This window comes from Stomoxys calcitrans, chromosome 1 (assembly GCF_963082655.1).
Source record: "Stomoxys calcitrans chromosome 1, idStoCalc2.1, whole genome shotgun sequence".
In the NCBI taxonomy this organism is placed as follows: domain Eukaryota; kingdom Metazoa; phylum Arthropoda; class Insecta; order Diptera; family Muscidae; genus Stomoxys; species Stomoxys calcitrans.
Window position 1 is genome coordinate 156,251,539 of NC_081552.1, and position 18,931 is coordinate 156,270,469.

Consider the following 18,931-nt stretch of genomic DNA (forward strand, 5'->3'; position numbering starts at 1 on the left):
TAAAAACCTTTGCAAAGCTTTGACCATGTCGATGAAGGAGACACTTTAGAACATCTGTAGTGTGTGTTCCGCAATTGCAGTCACAAGGAGTTACACTTAAGGTTCTCATTTATTTGGAATCTTGTCTGATTAAGCGAATGTGAATATTCGATAGTTGTTGGGTTTTTTAAAGCGATATGGATGGTTCAACTAGATGTAGTGTTAACATTTATTTGTATTTTTGGTTTATTCGATTAATCGTTTATTTGAAAATCCAGGTTCAACGATTAATCGTACAAGACTGAAGGAGTTTGCCGATTAATCGATATATATGTCTATTTTCCTTAAAATGTTTCTCATATATGCATGTTGATTTGATTTGTAAATAGTGCAAAAGGATGCGGTTTAATTGATCTTCTTCTTTGAACTAAAGCACAAAATTCTCATCTCAATTGCCTGAAATTTTGCCCAAGTAGTATAGCTGGCAAAATATCGATGGCACTATCGATATTTAATTTTTTGACTGAATATCGATTGATGTTTTTCCGATGAATGTATCCTTTAAGTTACATTGCGCCTATAAAGGGCGCATTTTCATCCGGTTTAATTTCTCTCATGACTTGCAACTAACTTTAATAATCTTAGTTTTATTGCTTCTATATAAATCGAACTCCTAATTTTTACTTCTCATTTTCGTTTGAAATATAGGAGATGGGAAATTAACGATAGTATCGATACTAAAGAAATTTATTATTTAAACTATCGAAAATATCGAATGTTGCGATTATCGATAGTTTGCCAGCTCTACCAAGTAAGCCCCAGCGATCTAAAAAACGTAGACAAATCACAGAAATTTGTTGTTTTTAAGTTTTTTTTTACATCAAAACGACAAATCGATTAACCGTTCTAAATTATTCGATTATTTGTTTATTTGAAAATATTTCATTTTTAATTATTCGATTATTTAAAAGGTAATGAATAACGATTAATCGAGTGTAGACCATAACTAGAAGCCATCTTTCTTCTCCTGTTCCTGTGGTATCACAATGGACGAAAACGTCTAAGTGAGTCTGATGGCAGACTGCCACTTAAACCCAACCTAACCTAGGCTCGCCCATTTGCGGAGAAAAATTATTAAAGTAATAGACAAACATAAATAATATCAAAACTTTTAACTTTCTTTAGAAGACTGGCTGATAACAGCAACACATTCACAAATTGGCAGCTCTTTTTTCGTAATCTTTTATTGATAGGCACAAGTGGAAAGGTGGACCTTTGGTATAATCGAATCGATAATCTTCTATCAATAGACAACATAACGGCACACGTCCACCATCCATCATAAAACTTAGTCAAGATTTAAGATAACTAAAGGTGCGTAAGAGATATGATTATCCCCATAGTATAAAAACATAGAAGGAAGCGACAGAAAACGTCAGTGGTATTATTACGGTAACAATATGAAACTCTTGATTGTCTTCGCCTTGGCTTTGGTCGCCGTCTCCGCCGAGGAGCTGTACCAACGCGAAATTGTCGTTCCCGTCTTGGAAGGTGATGAGCGTATCACCAATGGCCAGACTGCCACCGTTGGCCAATTCCCCTACCAAGTTGGTCTTTCCTTGAAACTCAGCGCCCTCTCCTCGGCCTGGTGCGGTGGTTCCATCATTGGCAACCAATGGGTTTTGACTGCTGCTCACTGTACCGATGGGTAAGGGGAAGCTATGCATTTTTTTTTAAGAGCAAAGCATACGACTTAAGGTTTTTCTTATTGCAGTGTCCAATCTGTCACTGTCTACTTGGGCGCTACTGTCCGCACTTCCGCTGAAGTCACCTACACCGTCGACAAGAGCAACATCATCATTCACTCCGGCTGGAACAGCAACAACTTGAGAAACGACATCTCTTTGATCAAGATTCCCTCTGTTGCCTACTCCTCCAGAATTCAAGCCGCCAGATTGCCCGCCATCTCCAGCTCTTATTCCACCTATGCCGGTGATTATGCCATCGCTTCTGGTTGGGGCCGTATCTCCGACTCTGCCTCTGTTGTCACCAACAACTTGCAATGGGCCCGCATGCAAGTCATCACCAACAGCGTTTGCGCCGCTACCTATGGTACCTCCATTGTTGTTTCCTCCAATATTTGCGTCTCGACCGACGGTGGTGTTTCCACCTGCAATGGTGACTCTGGCGGCCCATTGGTCTTGGAATCCAACAAAATCCAAATCGGTTTGACTTCCTTCGGTGCTGCTGCCGGTTGTGCCAAGGGCTACCCAGCTGCCTTCACCCGCTTGACCAGCTACTTGGACTGGATTAGGATCAACACAGGCATCTCTTACTAGTCAAGAAAGCCATTGCTTAAAATTTACCTTTTAAATAAACATAATGAATTCATTTTCAAGTTTTTAGCCTGTTAGGGCGAAGATCATTAAATTTTACAATGTTTGTTATACAAAGGTCCACTTTTTAAATTGTGCCTATTGATAGGATTACGATATGATGTGATATGATATGCTATGATGTATTATATGATATGCTATGATATGATATGAAATGATATGATATGATATGATATATATGATATATGATATGATATATATGATATATGATATATGATATATAATACATGATATATGATATATGATATATGATATATGATATATGATATATGATATATGATATATGATATATGATATATGATATATGATATATGATATATGATATATGATATATGATATATGATATATGATATATGATATATGATATATGATATATGATATATGATATATGATATATGATATATGATATATGATATATGATATATGATATATGATATATGATATATGATATATGATATATGATATATGATATATGATATATGATATATGATATATGATATATGATATATGATATATGATATATGATGTATGATGTATGATGTATGATGTATGATGTATGATATATGATATATGATATATGATATATGATATATGATATATGATATATGATATATGATATATGATATATGATATATGATATATGATATATGATATATGATATATGATATATGATATATGATATATGATATATGATATATGATATATGATATATGATATATGATATATGATATATGATATATGATATATGATATATGATATATGATATATGATATATGAGATATGAGATATGAGATATGAGATATGAGATATGAGATATGATATATGATATATGATATATGATATATGATATATGATATATGATATATGATATATGATATATGATATATGATATATGATATATGATATATGATATATGATATATGATATATGATATATGATATATGATATATGATATATGATATATGATATATGATATATGATATATGATATATGATATATGATATATGATATATGATATATGAGATATGAGATATGAGATATGAGATATGATATATGATATATGATATTTATGATATATGATATGATATGATATAATATATGATAAATGATATGATATAATATATGATAAATGATATGATATGATTTGGTATTGCTTGCGGGATATAAATGATTACATTTACCAACTTAACACTCTTAAGTAAAATATAGACTACTCACCTGAGTAATTCAACATTTTTACGACCACTGAGGGCAGTTTTCTTATCGTTTTTCACTGCAGTAGAAGTCAATACCATTTATTATCCGAAAAAAGTCAGTTATTAATTCAGACTTTGATTGAGAGTAAAGCGACATACCTATTCTATTGTTTTTGCGCTAGTTTTTATTTTGTTTGGGCAGGATACGGAGATTGCAATTTCAAAGCTGACCAAAGCTTCATCATCAGTCCGATAAGCCCTAAGAAGATAGCACACTGATAGCCATAATACGTAGTACCCAACAGGACATAAAAACGTCGATTACTGTATAATTTAATCATAACAGATAATACTTGAAATGTTATCAGTACAAATATGAAAGAGGTACCGAAATAAAAAGAATTTGCTAATGTAAGGTATGCTTTTAGGCATTTCTTGTATTGTTGGGCAAAGTTGTCAATTTATATACTTTTTATAGGGTGTAGTATTTCTGTACTACGAATTATGCGATGTTTGAAATTTTAAATGACATAAAGTGTCAAGTAATTGATACAAGGTTTGCGGTTTACAGAAATGTGTTGAACAATAGGGTCGATAGAATGTGGAAGATCAGGCGCTGCAGGTTAAATATACTGGATAATAATTTAAGAGACATTTATAAAGACTTCGTCTAGTACATGTGGTCTTTAGTGGGATACCTGTTCCCTTGTGTACATGATATGGTGTTTCATCATTAACCGAAATTTTGATTTTTCATCAGAAAATAAATATATTCATATAAACATAATTTTTTTAAAAACTAATTTAAAACGCTACAACCCTACACATATTTACCGCCACAACCGCTTATTAAAGCAGTTTAAAAATAATACTAAAATTACTTATATTAAGTATCAAAAAGGTAAAACATACCTTAGGGATGTACAACCAATGTTATGAAGACATGTCAAAACTTAAAAACTTAATTTGATGTTAGATAAATTAAATACCCTGCAAACATTTTTGATCCAATCGTCATATAAGCCAACTGAGAATTTTGTCTGGTGTTGTGAAGTTGTCGACTCAAAACATCGAATAACATAATTTAGTACAAGTCCACGTATGCAAATAAAAGCAATGAATCAGCCAAAAGTTCACAACAAATCTTTCGGCCAATTATAACGCAATGAGTTGCGTAACAATCGTCGCAATTAGTCGCTAAAACTTCCGCTCACGCAATGGATTCTCCAATGATATCCCAGAAAAATGTTTCGTTGTTATTGTTGTTGTAGCAGTTTATTGCGTTCTATCTTTCGTCTGCTTGATTCTGTTGAATGTCAAGATCCAGGAACTCTGCGACTAAGATGGGGTGCGTCCACAGGGATCTGGGTCTGAGTCGAGTGGGTCTGGCCGGGCAGTTAAACAGGTTACGTGTATCGTGTGGTCCCTGGTTACAATCGGAACATACATCTTACACGTTGGCATCAATCCTTGCTCCGTAGGCGGCTGCATCTGCCGGAACGTAATTGAGCCAGAACTATTTGGTTTGCCGGGGGAGGTCAATTTCTTCCGGTGTAATGGGAGACGATCGTTCTGCAAGGACTGCATTCGCCCGGTAGCTATTGTCTACACCTGCTTGATATGCCGCTTGATCTAGAGGTTCTGTCTTGTAGCGCTGAACCTCACGCTCTAGATCATGTAGATCTACCTTAAGGCATCTGGACGGTGGATATCTATACACAAGATGATGTGATAACAGCCCAGCGTGGACGGCATGTAGTTATGTCTTCGCACTGGTAGGATCTTTGTTTCCTGATGGTGGTGGTCCATATGAGAACTGAATATTATTCCACTGTGTGTCACAAAGCTAACGAGACCACACGGTTACGTCGCCAAAAGTGACTGAGGTCCTGTCATCCCGCCTACCGAAGTTTGAGAGTGACTTGACAGTAGACCACAGCTTCCCTAAACCAGTGCCTAAATTACATTGCTTCAAGTGTTTCACCTGATGACTACCGTGTTAATTTCCAGATTCAGCTCGCTGATTCTGGTGTTATTGGGGTCCGTGCAACGAATCCCATCACGCTCGTCTGCGAGTACTACTGCCTGCGCCGGGAAATTGGGCCGTACTTGAGGTATTCGACCGGCTGGTATAAAGCGAGCGACTGCTGCGTTATAATGTTTGCAATTTCCTCTCGGCAACTAGCACATCCGAAGTGGGTGTCAGTTCACTGAAGCGGCGATTGGTGTACTCACTGAAGCCAGCCCAATCGCCCTTCTTCTGATTGATAAACGTCTGGCGCTCAGAGGTTATGAAGTCGGGTGGTCGGTCGATGGTGAGAATTATGGGGAGGTGGTCTGATCCCAAGGAAATGATGGCTTGCCACGATCGTCACTCAGGATATCAGGGGATGCAATGAAAATGTCTGGCGAGCTGCTGCACCTCCTCGTAATCCTAGTGGGGGCATCCTCATTCACCGTGCAAAACGTGCACGATTTGATTATGGCCAGACAGTAACCCACTTATGTCGGTCTTGTAAGCCTGGCCACATGCACTTCATATGGGGGTCACTAGCGCCAGGCGCAGGCGAGATGGGTCTTTAATGCACGGAATGGTATATCACGAAGGCCAAACACCCACCTCCATTCCTTAAACGATCCTTACGTAGCACATTACGTACGTGACAATTGTGCAAGCTGCAGTTGTTGGTCAGCTTTGTCTCCTGGATAGCTGCAACCAATATGTTCTTCCGACTCATAAAATCGACTATCTCGTCGATCTTGCCTCAGAGACCGTTGCAATTCAGCTGCAAAGAGGTCGAGGGGGTCACGCTTGTGATCCACTGCTGTCTACGTTCGAACAGCACCTTGCAACATATTCAGTGTGACTATACTCCCATAGTGATGTAAGGCCAAAGCATGATCGGAAATGTACCCACTCTATGCACGGGTTACACCTCACCGACACCGACCGTTGATAGAGGCGGTTCTAACAAACCGAACATAACTAGGATCCGGAGTTCTTTTCAATCCCGTCACGGACCAGAAACGTGAGGAGAATGCACTCCGGAATATACCTCTCCCATGACGAAAAAAGGACGAATACGTATACTGAGGAGGCAGCACTTGCCGATGAAGATTTCTTCGGGTCAATCCGGTGCATACAACCGGCTGCCATGGGAGGTGTTAACCGACGCAGACAATCTTTTCAAATGTTCTCGTCAGAATTCAGCATGCAACGCGCAATGTCGAGGTCGTGACGTCTGCGGCCGCCAGTAAGGAAGGGCAAAAGTCGCGCGGTGCCGACTGTATAATACCCTACTTCAATGTGGGAGCTATATCCAATACATATGAACCAATTTTGATGGACCTCGGTGGATGTTTTAAGATGGGTTATTAAACAATCCGTATCACATTTCGAGCAAATTTGTTCAAACTGTAATCACTATAACAGTTGACAAGTGACAACATTATTGCAAATTATCCTAAATCTGACGAACATATATATGGGAGCTATATCCAAATCTGACCCGTTTTTTCCAATTTCAATAGGCTCCGTCTCAAGGCCGAAAAACATGCCTGTACCAAATTTTAAGACGATCGGATGAAAACTATGACCTGTACTTTGTACACAAATTAACATGGACAGACGGACATAGCTTAATCGAATCAGAAAGTGATTCTGAGTCGATCGGTATTCTTATCAATGGGTCTAACTCTCTTCCTTCTGGGCATTACAAACAAATGCACTAAATTATAATACCCTGTACCACAGTAGTGGTGTAGGGTATCAATCAATACCCATAAATGTTTTTGGTACTCCAAGCGTTCGAGCTTCGAAGACGAATATGCTTTAATTGTGAGTCAATTCTTCATTTCTAAAAAATGTTCTGCTGATCAATTGGCTTGACCCCTAAAACTTTGAATAAAATTAAGTCGTCGTCTAATGGTCAATCGCTGAGCCTTAAATCAGATATTATATTCAAGCTTTTCCCTGGAGTTTGATCATTAAACGATGATTTTATTTTATTTTTATTCAAATATGTATTTGAATTTTATTTGCTATTTTGATTCGGGAATATAAGTGCATCGGGAAACAACAGCGAAAAATTTCTCACTTTTACTTTTGCCATGTTATTCGTATTTGGCATTTCTGTTTTGTCATATAACACAACATTTATTATTACTACTGGAAATTGCCAATGGATGAGTAATAAATTGCAATGAGTAATAAACACTTACCTTAATTTGGTGGCATATTCTGTTTCTATCGCTAAACGGTCACGTATGAAATTTGCATATTTGTCCAAGAATTCAATGCCTTTGTTTGTGTGTATCGCCAAGTTGTCGTACTGATCCTGTAACAAAGGCCAAAAACAAACGAACAATGAATACAATATATTTTTTAAGAAATATGAAAATATTTTTTAAAAATAAATCGGAGGAAAATATTTATTCATTAATCAAGATGAATTAAAAGAAAAACGTAATAGATGTATACTTGGCATATGCAATACTAACGCCTTAAAGATGGCACAATACAGGCAGGCGAGCAGGCGGCATTTAATTAAGCTATCAACACAAAATATCTAAAGATAGCAGCCACCCTCCATAACCGCTGGCAATGAATATCATCTTGCAGAATGAAATTGAAAAAATTCTTTTGCTAATTGATAGATATATCCAGATGGAGAGCGAGGAGGGAGAGAGATAGAGGGCAAAAAACATTCTTTTAACTTCAATTAATTTCATACATTAATTGATCATCACTATGGGCTGCTTTATTATTCGAAAACAACCCCAGTCCCCCCATAGGAAAATGAGGCCATTTCTTGACCAGCTGCAAAACATAACCCCACCAACAAATTTCCATAATATTGACGCACATTTGCCAGAGTGTCTAACTGACCATCGAACAAACAAATTCCTCAATTGAATTGTCTATTTTTGATCGGGCCACTTGACTTCGCACAATGCGTTCTATGTGATTTATGGATAACATACGCATTCGTAAAGCTTTTCATATAAACACTTGAATGCTTAATTGAATATTAAGGCGAAAATATGATTTTTGTTTTTTGTAAAAAAAAAAAAATACGGAGAAAGTTGATTTTTTAGGAACTCTAGTTGGACTTTTCCAAGGTCATAGCATGATGGCTTTAGTTTTAGTTTAGTTTTAATAGATATAAAGAAAAGGCTGTAGAAAAAGAGCAAATATAATTTAATCTAGTAAAATACATTAATAATTTTTGGAATAAACTTAAAGCAATATTGCCAAAAAACTTTCAATTGGCAAGAGTTAAGTTTATTAATTTCAATTGTCTCCGGATAAGGCCTACTTGTTTCCTAAAACAGATTATATGTACACTTGCACAGTCCTTTATCCAATAGCGTACTGAGAAGGCTCACAGATGTTGGGCACTATGTAGACGGGCCGTAGGCTCGAAAAGGGGCCTGAATCCGAGGATAGTCCACTGGCTCAACAGGAGCTTGATAAGACCAATACTTACTTACGCCTCAGTAATTTGGTGGACTGCTATGGAGAAAAAGCGCACATAAGGACCATAAAACAGGCTCAGAGAACATGTTGTCTTGGCATAGGCGGAGCGATGAGGACCACGCCCACTAGGCACTGGAGACTATTCTAGATATTCGACTCGTTGACATACAGATTAAGTGTGAGGCAGCCACTGCGGCTATGAGACTTAAGGCGATGGGAGAATGGATTGAGGATGGGAGCAGCTCCTACCATCGCGGATTAATATCTGCACCCTCTTTTCAACCTAACCTAAGAAAATAAATTATTTAAGAAATATAAAAAGTCTGGTGCCTCTATCGATATTTCCAGTTATTCAATTTCCAAGTCGGAATATAATACCGCGAATAATATTGCCTAGCGTAATTTTTTGTGCTCCATGAGGCAACGGTTAAATTCAAATACAAAAAAGTTTTATATATTTGTCAATTCGAGGCGAAGATGCTGGGTTCTTTCTAACACCCTTAAACACGGTTCACTAATGGCTGAAGGAAATAAATAAATTTTTGGAAGTAGATTCGTAGTATCAAATTGTAGAGGCATTGCAAAGTTAAGTGCTATCCCAAAATTTCATGAAATAATTATGACTGATACCATGTCCCATCAGGTTCGTCAATTTACTCAGATGCTCAACATGGATGTCGTAAAGCTCGATCAACTGTTACAAATGTTTTAGAGTAAGTAACTCTTTTCAATTATGGCTATAGGCAGAGGAAACAGACTGATGCTATATATAACGACTTTAATGAGGCGTACGATTAAGTCAATCATGGCTTACTTTTGTTTAAGCTGAGTTAGATCGAGTTTTCGCCTCTATTATTAAATTGGGTTAATCCAGACGTGTTCAGAATGTGCTGTTCGGTGATTCCTTTTCTGGTGTTCCACAGGGCAGTCATCTGGGTCCAATTCTTTTCAATTTGTTTATAAATGATTTACCTTGTCTTATTAAAATTTTTTCTATCTTAATATATGCTGATGATGTCCAAATTTTTCATTCATTCTGTGTTCCTTCTGAGCAGGATTTGTTACAACTCCATCTTGATAACTTTTATTTGTGGTGTAATGTAAATTTAATGCAACTAAATACCTTGAAATGTAAATTAATGTCTTTCTATAGAATGCAGCACTTGTCAAAAAGTTATCATCTTAACGGTCGTGAAATTGACATAGAAGAAGTTTTTTTTTTTTTTTGGATCTAGGCATCCTCTTAGATTGTAAATTGAATTAAACAACATATTTTTGTGATGGTGAATAAATCTCTCAGTTCTTTTGGATTTATGAAAAGATGGAGTAAAGAACTTGATCATCCTTCTGTGGCTAGGAACTTATACATTTCTCTTGTCGGGAGTACATTTGAGTATGGATTCGTTATTTTGGATCCGGGTTATACTATTCACAATAATCAAGAAACAATAGTCCAGAAACAATTTCTACCATTTTACCTTCGTAATCGTGGTTGGAATTATCAAACATTTCCCTCCTATTCCTTTAGACTAAATTTGATAAAACTTCTTACTCTCAGTTGAACATCACTATTGAGCCGGCTTAATATTAACGTTCCTTCTAGACCAACGAGTAATTTTCAACTGCTTGATATTCAGTATCATCAAAGCGATTTTGCAAATAATGATCCTCTTCGTCGCATTTGTTTAGATTTTCATAAGCATATTCATCTTTTCGATCTCATTTTTCATTAAAAAGAAAAATTATACTTTATTTAAATACTAATTGAATACCAATGTTATTTATATGCATGTGTATTTATATTTGTCTGTAAGGATGTATGTATCTATAGACTTAATAATAATGATAAAAAACTGAAGATTCTCATACCTCTTACAAATTCTTCATATTCTACTGATTTCAATGATTTACAATTTGTAGCCACGAATTCTTAAGTTTATCACAGCGAAAAACACAATGTGCCTTCTTGCACAGTGGCTTCCGCAAGTATGATAACTGTAATTAATTTATGTTAAACATCTTCCTTATACTTAATATAAATATTGGGTTGCCCAAAAAGTAATTGCGGATTTTTTAAAAGAAAGTAAATGCATTTTAATAAAGCTTAGAATGAACTTTAATCAAATATACTTTTTTTACACTTTTTTTCTAAAGCAAGCTAAAAGTAACAGCTGATAATTGACAGAAGAAAGAATGCAATTACAGAGTCACAAGCTGTGAAAAAATTTGTCAACGCCGACTATATGAAAAATCCGCAATTACTTTTTGGGCAACTCAATAATTATATGTGCACAAAATATTGCAGTTATCCACCTAAATGAAAACAGTAATTGAACAACCATTAACAAATCGGAAGGGGCGCGGACCCTCCCCCTTACCACCAAAACGCCAACCAAAATCAAAAGTGGACCGATCGATACAGTATGGGACTCAAATTAAAGGTATTTGGGAGCAGAGTAAGAATGTCATATTAAAAATTGGGTTCAAGTACATAGGGGGCTTCCCCGACACCAAAATTGTCCAAATAGGCAGCCGTGGCCAAAAATTACAAAAGTTAACATATTCGGAATGCAATTTTTCGGATGCAATTTGACAGAGAACATTCCAATTACAGTAAATGTGAAATTTTGTTTCAATAAGTCAAGTAGTTTTGTGTATATTGAGATTCAAATCCAATCATTTTTGGCAACGCCTTTTTTCCTTGTTTTATGACGAAAATTAAAAGCTGCAACTGTTCTCATAAATTTTAATATTTAGAGTAACGGTCAGTTGTTTAGTTTGGGATGTTTTTATGTTTTTTTTTTTTAAATATAAATATTGATCATATGGGATTCACAGTTGCCCATATGGAATCTTACAATAAGTAAGACGAAAACTGGAAAAAACTGTTCAAAAAACTTCGCTCTAGTTTTTTTTTTTTATTAAAAAACTTAAAAAGATTCTTCACTACAACAAAAGTTTGTAATCCTTTTATACCCACCACTATAGGATGGGATTGGTTAACTTCCATATAAAGTGGTACCTCGATTTGACTTCTTGAACCAATAGATGTCTAAATTTTTGTCCAAATTGGCTGAATTTTTGCATGGAGTGGTTTGTTGTGACTTTCGACAACTGTGCAAAATAAAGTCCAAATCCGTCCTTAAACGGATGTAACTCCCATATAAAACTATCTTCCGATTTGACATCTTGAGCCACTAGAAGCCGTAATTGCCGTAATACAATTTGAACGCAGTGAGTTATTTTGACTTTCAACATCTATGGAAAGTATTGTTCAGCTTTATCGTTACTTTAGGTTACAGATTGTTCTGTAAGCTTTCATCTAAACCGATACCCCGAATCTACGGTCCCTGAAAGCTTCAATTTATGCCTAACTAAATGACCCGGTACGCTTCGCTACACTCTAAAATTGCTTTTTATACCCACCACCATAGGATGGGGGTGTACTAATCTAGTCATTCCGTTTGTAACAACTCGAAATATTGACTTGCGACCCCATAAAGTATTTACATTGTAGACCGTCTAGACATTCTGAGTCTATATAGCCATGTCCGTCCGTCTGTCGAAATCACGAAAGCGATCGAACGCTTTAAGTTAGCCGCTGGAAATTCTGCACAGATACTTCCTATTGATGTAGACCATTGGGGATTGCAAATGGCCCATATCTCAGATTCAGATTTGGATATAACTCCCATATAAACCGATCTCCCGATTTGACCTCTTGAGTCCCTGTAAGCCTCAATTTTTGTCCGATTTGGCTGAAATTGCTCATAGTGTTCTGCCTTGACTTTCAACAACTGTGCCAAGTGCGGTCTAAATCAATAATGAACCAGATATAGCTCCCACATAAACCGATCTCCCGATTTGACATCTTTAGCCTTTACAAGCTGCGATTTTTGTCCGATTTGGCAGAATTTTTGCACATAGTCTGTTATGATTTTCAACAACTGTGCCGAGTACGAGCCAAATCGGCGTATAACCTGATATATTTATCATATTTTAGCAGACTCCATTTTGATGGGTTCCCAAGATTCGACCCGGCCGAACATATTTTTACTTGTTAAACTAATTGATTTCTTAAGTGTATTTGTAAAATAAACAACCAAACCTTTTGTAACGACCTTTTTGCCCCGAATGGCATATATGATGTTTTTTTTTTGTCCCGTTGGCCTATGGTTTTTCTTGGGTTGGGCAGTCGCCAGCCAACATGTACGTTTGGGAGTCAGTTCCTCAGGCACTTGTCAAAGATCTTTTCATCGAGTCCCGCTCAAAGACTTTTCATTCAAGTCCAATTTTATCTCGTAGTCTTCTCCCTTAAATAGTTTATTTCATATGTATTTTGTGTCGATAGACATATATGCTTGCTTTGGGGGTTGTTTAGGGGTAGGACGGTCCCCATGAAACCCTTGGACCAAATATTTTATATGAGAGTTGTTTTTACTTCCAAATACCTTAATTTTTTCCCATAGTTCGCACTATACTTTTATATACCCTTAATTTGATACCCATATTGTCCCAATCTGTAAATACGTTCCGTTGGGAGGTTTTTAGGGGTGGGGACACCTAGGAATAAATTTGAATTTCAGATTTGTACTCTACTTTCAAATACCTTTCATTTGATATTGCCTAAGGCGCTAAACGTTTTTTTTTTTGGTATGTGAAGGATCCCTCGACACTTTGGGGCAAATTTTTGTACAAAGTTCGAAATTTACTCTTAAATACCTTTAAATATGGGTATCCATATTGTCCCAATCGGTAAACATATCCGTTTGGGTGGGTTTTCGGAAGGGCATCCCCCCACATGATTTGACCCCAAAATTTCAAACCAATTTTGTGTTTTTGAGCAACCATACAAAATTTTCCTTAAATCGGTTAAATCGGAAGCTCCAGGGATGGAATACGTACTTTATTTTACTGGCGTAGACCTTCCCTTTAATTCCCATTTTGTCCCAATCGACCTATTTGTCATATGAAAGGGTATTTAGAGGATGTGCGATCCCCAGACTCTTTGTTCTAAGATTGTATACGAGATTCATAGTCTACTCCCTAAGATCTTTTATTTGATACCCATTTGGTGATTTTGGTCATACATGCCCATTTTGGGGAGTTATGGGATTGGGGAGGTCCCGATCCATTCGAATTGTGCACATTATTGAAGATATATGACATCTTTAGCAAATGTTTGCAAGGGAGAGATAGAAATAAGGCATATGCGAAGTCAGCGCTTAAAGAATTCATCAATTAAAAAGGGAAATGAAAAACAATCTACGAACCAGATATCGAGTAAACCAGATATCGAGAGGTCTAAGGGCTATACGCTAATATTAGCCGATTGGATTCATAAACCACTTTAACACTGATCATTATAACTTGTTTTAATGGCTCAATCATCTGTTTTATACAGGGATATAGATTACATCGATAGAGATCTTTTATACCATTCTATTCCAAATTTCAGCGAAATCGGAAGACAAATATGCATTTTATTGTCCCAAGACCCAAAATCAAAAGATCGGTCTATATGTTAGCTTCAGCACAATCGGCCAAAAAAATGTATTTTATGGGTCAATATGGCAGCTATATAGAAAAACAATCCGATTGGGCTCATATTTAGCATGGTTGGTGAGAGATCTAAAATAGGTCTTTGTTTTAAATTTGAGAGAAATCGGATAAAAAAAAACCGTATATATGGAATCTAGTCCAAAATAAGGACCTATATGATCCATTTTTGGTCCAAAGTCTTCTATAATAATAACCAAGTAAAAGCGTGCTAAGTTCGGCCGGGCCCAAACTTATATATCCTCCACCATGGATGGTATTCGGAAAGTTCTTTGGCCGATATCTCTTTACAGGCAAACAAAGGATAATGGATTAGAAGTACTATGCTATTTCAGCTATACCAAGTTATGAACCGTTTGGGGCCACACTTGGTTTGACTATTGGAGATTACAGTGAAATTTATTGCGCAAAAATTCACCCAAATCGGATTAGAATTGCGCTCTGTTGTGGCTCAAGAAATAAAGTCGGGAGATCTGTTTATACGGGAGCTATATCAGGTTATTGACCGATTCAGGTCATATTTAACATATATGTTAAAGGTCATACAAGGCGCAGTTGTTGATGGCCAAATCGAATAATAAACGCGCCCTCTAGCGGCTCAAGAAGTCAAGATCCGAGATCAGTTTATATGGGAGCTATATCAGGTTATTAACTGATTTAAACCATACGTGGCGCAATTGTGGGACGTTAGAACAAAACACTTCATGTAAAATTTCAGGCAAATTGGATAAGAATTGCGCCCTGTACAGGCTCAAAAAGTCAAGATCCGATATCGGTTTATATGGCAGCTGTACCAAACCATGGACCGATTTGGCCCATTTAGCCCCATGTAATTATGCAAAATTTCAAGAACCTAGCTTTACTCCTTCGAATTTCCAAGCGTCCTTTTGACAGGGCTAAATCGACGAAGAATGTCAAGAAGATCAAGAATATATATACTTTGTTGTGTCTCAGAAAAATATTTCGAAGTGTCACAAACGGAATGACGAAATTAGTATTATTTAGTTTTTTAGTTTTTTTCTTGCCTGAGCAAAGGGCAGTCAAAATTTGAGTAGTTCGGACGATTGCGAATGATAAACTTGGAAAGTAACAGTTATCATTAGAATAACAAACAGATGGCTGCCAGGTACAAGAAAGCACTACAAGATTTTCTTAGGCACATACGTTGTTTGGTAATAATTACGCGATAAAAAACCCAGGCGTTCAGCATCATAGGCGGACATGCTAACCTCTTTATATGGTGTAATTTTAATATACACATTCAAATGCTTAATATTTACTCAACTTTGGGAAAATAAATCTTTCTAGCTTCACAACTTCAGTCCAACATAAAAATCTAAGACCTAGAGAACAGTTCTTGAAGGACGCATGTTTTTAAGAAATTTCTGTTGACACAATTCCCTACTTCTAACACCCACAAAATGAAAACAAAAACAACGAGAAGACAAAGTGAGTGAGGCAAAGCAACCAAGTGAAACAAAGAAATAAAACCATTTTTGTTGTGCTTTCATCTTGTGAGAGCAACAGCGGCAACTGCCAGCATACAACAACAAAGGCTGGGAAAAAGCATGAAGAGTTGTTGGCGTTATTGTGCCACCACTCGACATGAAAGTGTTATGGGACAGATGAATGAAGGAAGGCATGACATAAGAGGAGCACCAAACAATCCCAAACACACATCTCAAAAATAAAGAAGCGGCCAAAACCAACAATTCAAAGCGCCATCATCATCAGCCGCACCACCATGAATGCTATATCGACAGGCAGTCCAAGCGGCCCAAAGTCAAGCCAATGAAAGCTGGCTGGCTAGCTGGCTGCCTGGCTGGCTAGCTGGTGGTATTGATGCCAAAACAGCGACCAACAAATAACAACAAGAGCCGTTTGTTTTGCACAACACTGCTCGAAAACTATTTGTCATTGGCAGCAGCAGAGGCAATATTCAACAATTGATCCACTTTTGTTTTCGTTTGGCGTCCGATATATGGGCCACTACACTCGAGCTTTTAATGAGGATGGAGAGTGAAAGAATGGTGAAGAAATTAAGCCTACAAGGTCATTTTGGAATGATAAACAATTTCATACAAAACTGTTGTGTGCAGAGTTTGCGAAAATTGATTTCCACGATGAGAGCACCTGGACTCATACTCTGTCGAGAAAGGAAAGAAGACATAAAGATTTGGCCCTGAACATCTCATTAAGGAATAACGTACCTCCAAACCTCTTCATCGAGAAGTTTTGCATGGCTGAAGGCCTTAGAAACGTCGCTAGCGCGCCATGTGTTGCCAAATCGAAAAATCTTGGAATTTTTGAACGGATAGCGACATGGACATGAAACTTACCATAGACACGAAACAATCCATAGTTTGGATTGCTTGCCAAATTTCTAAAAAAAAAATCTAAAAAGTGCCTTAAGTTATCAAACAAAAAATTTCCATAAATTTTTGTCCTCAAATTTTTGTACAGCAGATTTTGTTTGCTGATTTAGCTGACCGAAATGTTTGCTAATACAGTTGCCCTTTGTTTTCTAAAACAGCAGTATGCGAATGTAACCTGGCGGTATTTTGGCCTGTTCCCGCATTCTTCAGCGCATCCAATTTTCTGTCCTTACTTTGATCTCTTTTAAATCGCCGTAATAGAAAAGACCATCAGATTGGATACTGGTGAATTGGATAGCTACTGAATAGACAAAATGAAGTGCGGAACATGATTTTTCTTGGTTTACATGTACTTTTTGTATTGGTGCCGTGTCTTGTTGTTGTGTTTCATTTCATATGGAGCTAACGTTGGCGTCACAGGCCAGTGGCATTAGACTCCCATATGAAATGTTTGTAAAACAACTTGACGCTGAAACTTGGCTCTATGATGGGGTTTAGACTGCGAGGCGAACAATTACTTCGGGTCAACATTATAGTTAAAATGCTAGTACGCTCACAGAAAAAATTTAGCTAAAAATAGCAAACACTGTCCGCTGAATATTAGTAGTTATGTTTGTTGCTATTATAGCAGTAGTTCTGCTATTACAGCAGTAGTTCTGCAGCAGGCTGACTGCTGCAAAGTCTGTAGTTTGTTGAAAGTTACTGCTGCTCAATTATGAAGGGAATTTTAGAAGAAAAAATAAAATACAATGTAAATGTGATTCTCAGTGGATGTTTATAAGCACCACTGAATGTATACCTTACATAATATTTTTTTCTTTAAATTTAGAAACAAAAGGCCACGCCAATCATGTACACATTAGTAGAGCAATAACAAAAACTGCGAGTGGGCTCTGACACATTTCGAAATGTATACCAATGGATGGAACAGGAAGCTTCTTTACCGTAATATTCCGCAAATTAAAATCATCTCTTCCAACAAAATTTCTAAAAAAAAATCTTAAAAGTGCCTTAAGTTATCGAAGCAAGTAAGAGGCAAACAAAAAAATTTCCATAAATTTTTGTCCTCAAAATTTTGTACAGCAGATTTTGTTTGCTGATTTAGCTGACCTAAATGTTTGCTAATACAGCTGCCCTTTGTTTTCTAAAACAGCAGTAATGTCTGCTTTCCCACATAAACTGATGTTTTAGCAATCATTTTTGCTGCTAAAACAAATTTGGGAAACTTTTACGACAAACAAAATACTTTTATCTCTTAATTATTCTCTTGTGGGTGAGTATTTAAGCGTTTACACCAGTGGTTGGCAAAAATACTCACTCTATTGCTCATTACTTTGTAAGTACTTAAGAAAATAATTCCAAGCAGGCCCATAGGCTTGCAACTATTTGCATATGTGTGCTCGTTATTGGTATAGACACACTCTCACACACAACGTTTTTTCCTTTCTTGTTTTGACTGAGCAAAGAGCAGTCAGTATATTGTGCAGCTCGGACAAGTACGGATGGAACTAGGAAAGTGAAAATTTTTTATTTTTTTATTTTTATCCACCACAAGGTAGGTATTTAAATGTGCGAAAACAACAGCAACTATTTTTTGTTTCATTTATAGCATAACGCATACAGCAGATCATAATACAAAACCATAATTGTTTGTTTGGTGAAAATGGGAGGATTTTAATATAATTGTAGATCGTAACATTGAGATAAATCCAAAAAAAAGTGAGATCTGCTTATAGTTCGTGAAAATGTGAGTTTGAATTATATTTCAACATTAAATAGAATTTGGCATCCTATCTATATGCATAATCCATTTTAAATGTTTGACGTTAAATTAATTTATAAATAAAGAAAAATTTGGTGAAAGTCCGAATAACATGTTATAGATATTAGGAATGAAAGGTATTGTCAGGGTTTTATCATGAGTAAAAAAGTTCAATGTTTTTAAAA

The 18,931-nt window shown here is 36.5% G+C and overlaps 2 protein-coding genes across 12 annotated transcripts in view; one reads left to right on the plus strand and one right to left on the minus strand.

Moving 5' to 3' along the window:
• The window catches only part of LOC106092065 (formin-binding protein 1-like), a 365,714-nt gene that overhangs the window by 107,841 nt on the left and 238,942 nt on the right, over nt 1-18,931 (minus strand). For all 11 annotated transcript variants that reach the window (XM_059370763.1, XM_059370759.1, XM_059370762.1 and 8 more), the window contains exon 3: nt 7,793-7,908. In XM_059370763.1, the coding sequence (XP_059226746.1) occupies nt 7,793-7,908 (116 nt within the window). The remainder of the gene's footprint in view (nt 1-7,792; nt 7,909-18,931) is intronic.
• Nucleotides 1,440-2,318, plus strand: LOC106082381 (serine protease 1-like). The gene is made up of 2 exons (XM_013244846.2): nt 1,440-1,687; nt 1,754-2,318. Exons 1-2 carry the CDS (start codon nt 1,440-1,442, stop codon nt 2,316-2,318), a joined length of 813 nt encoding a protein of 270 aa, XP_013100300.2.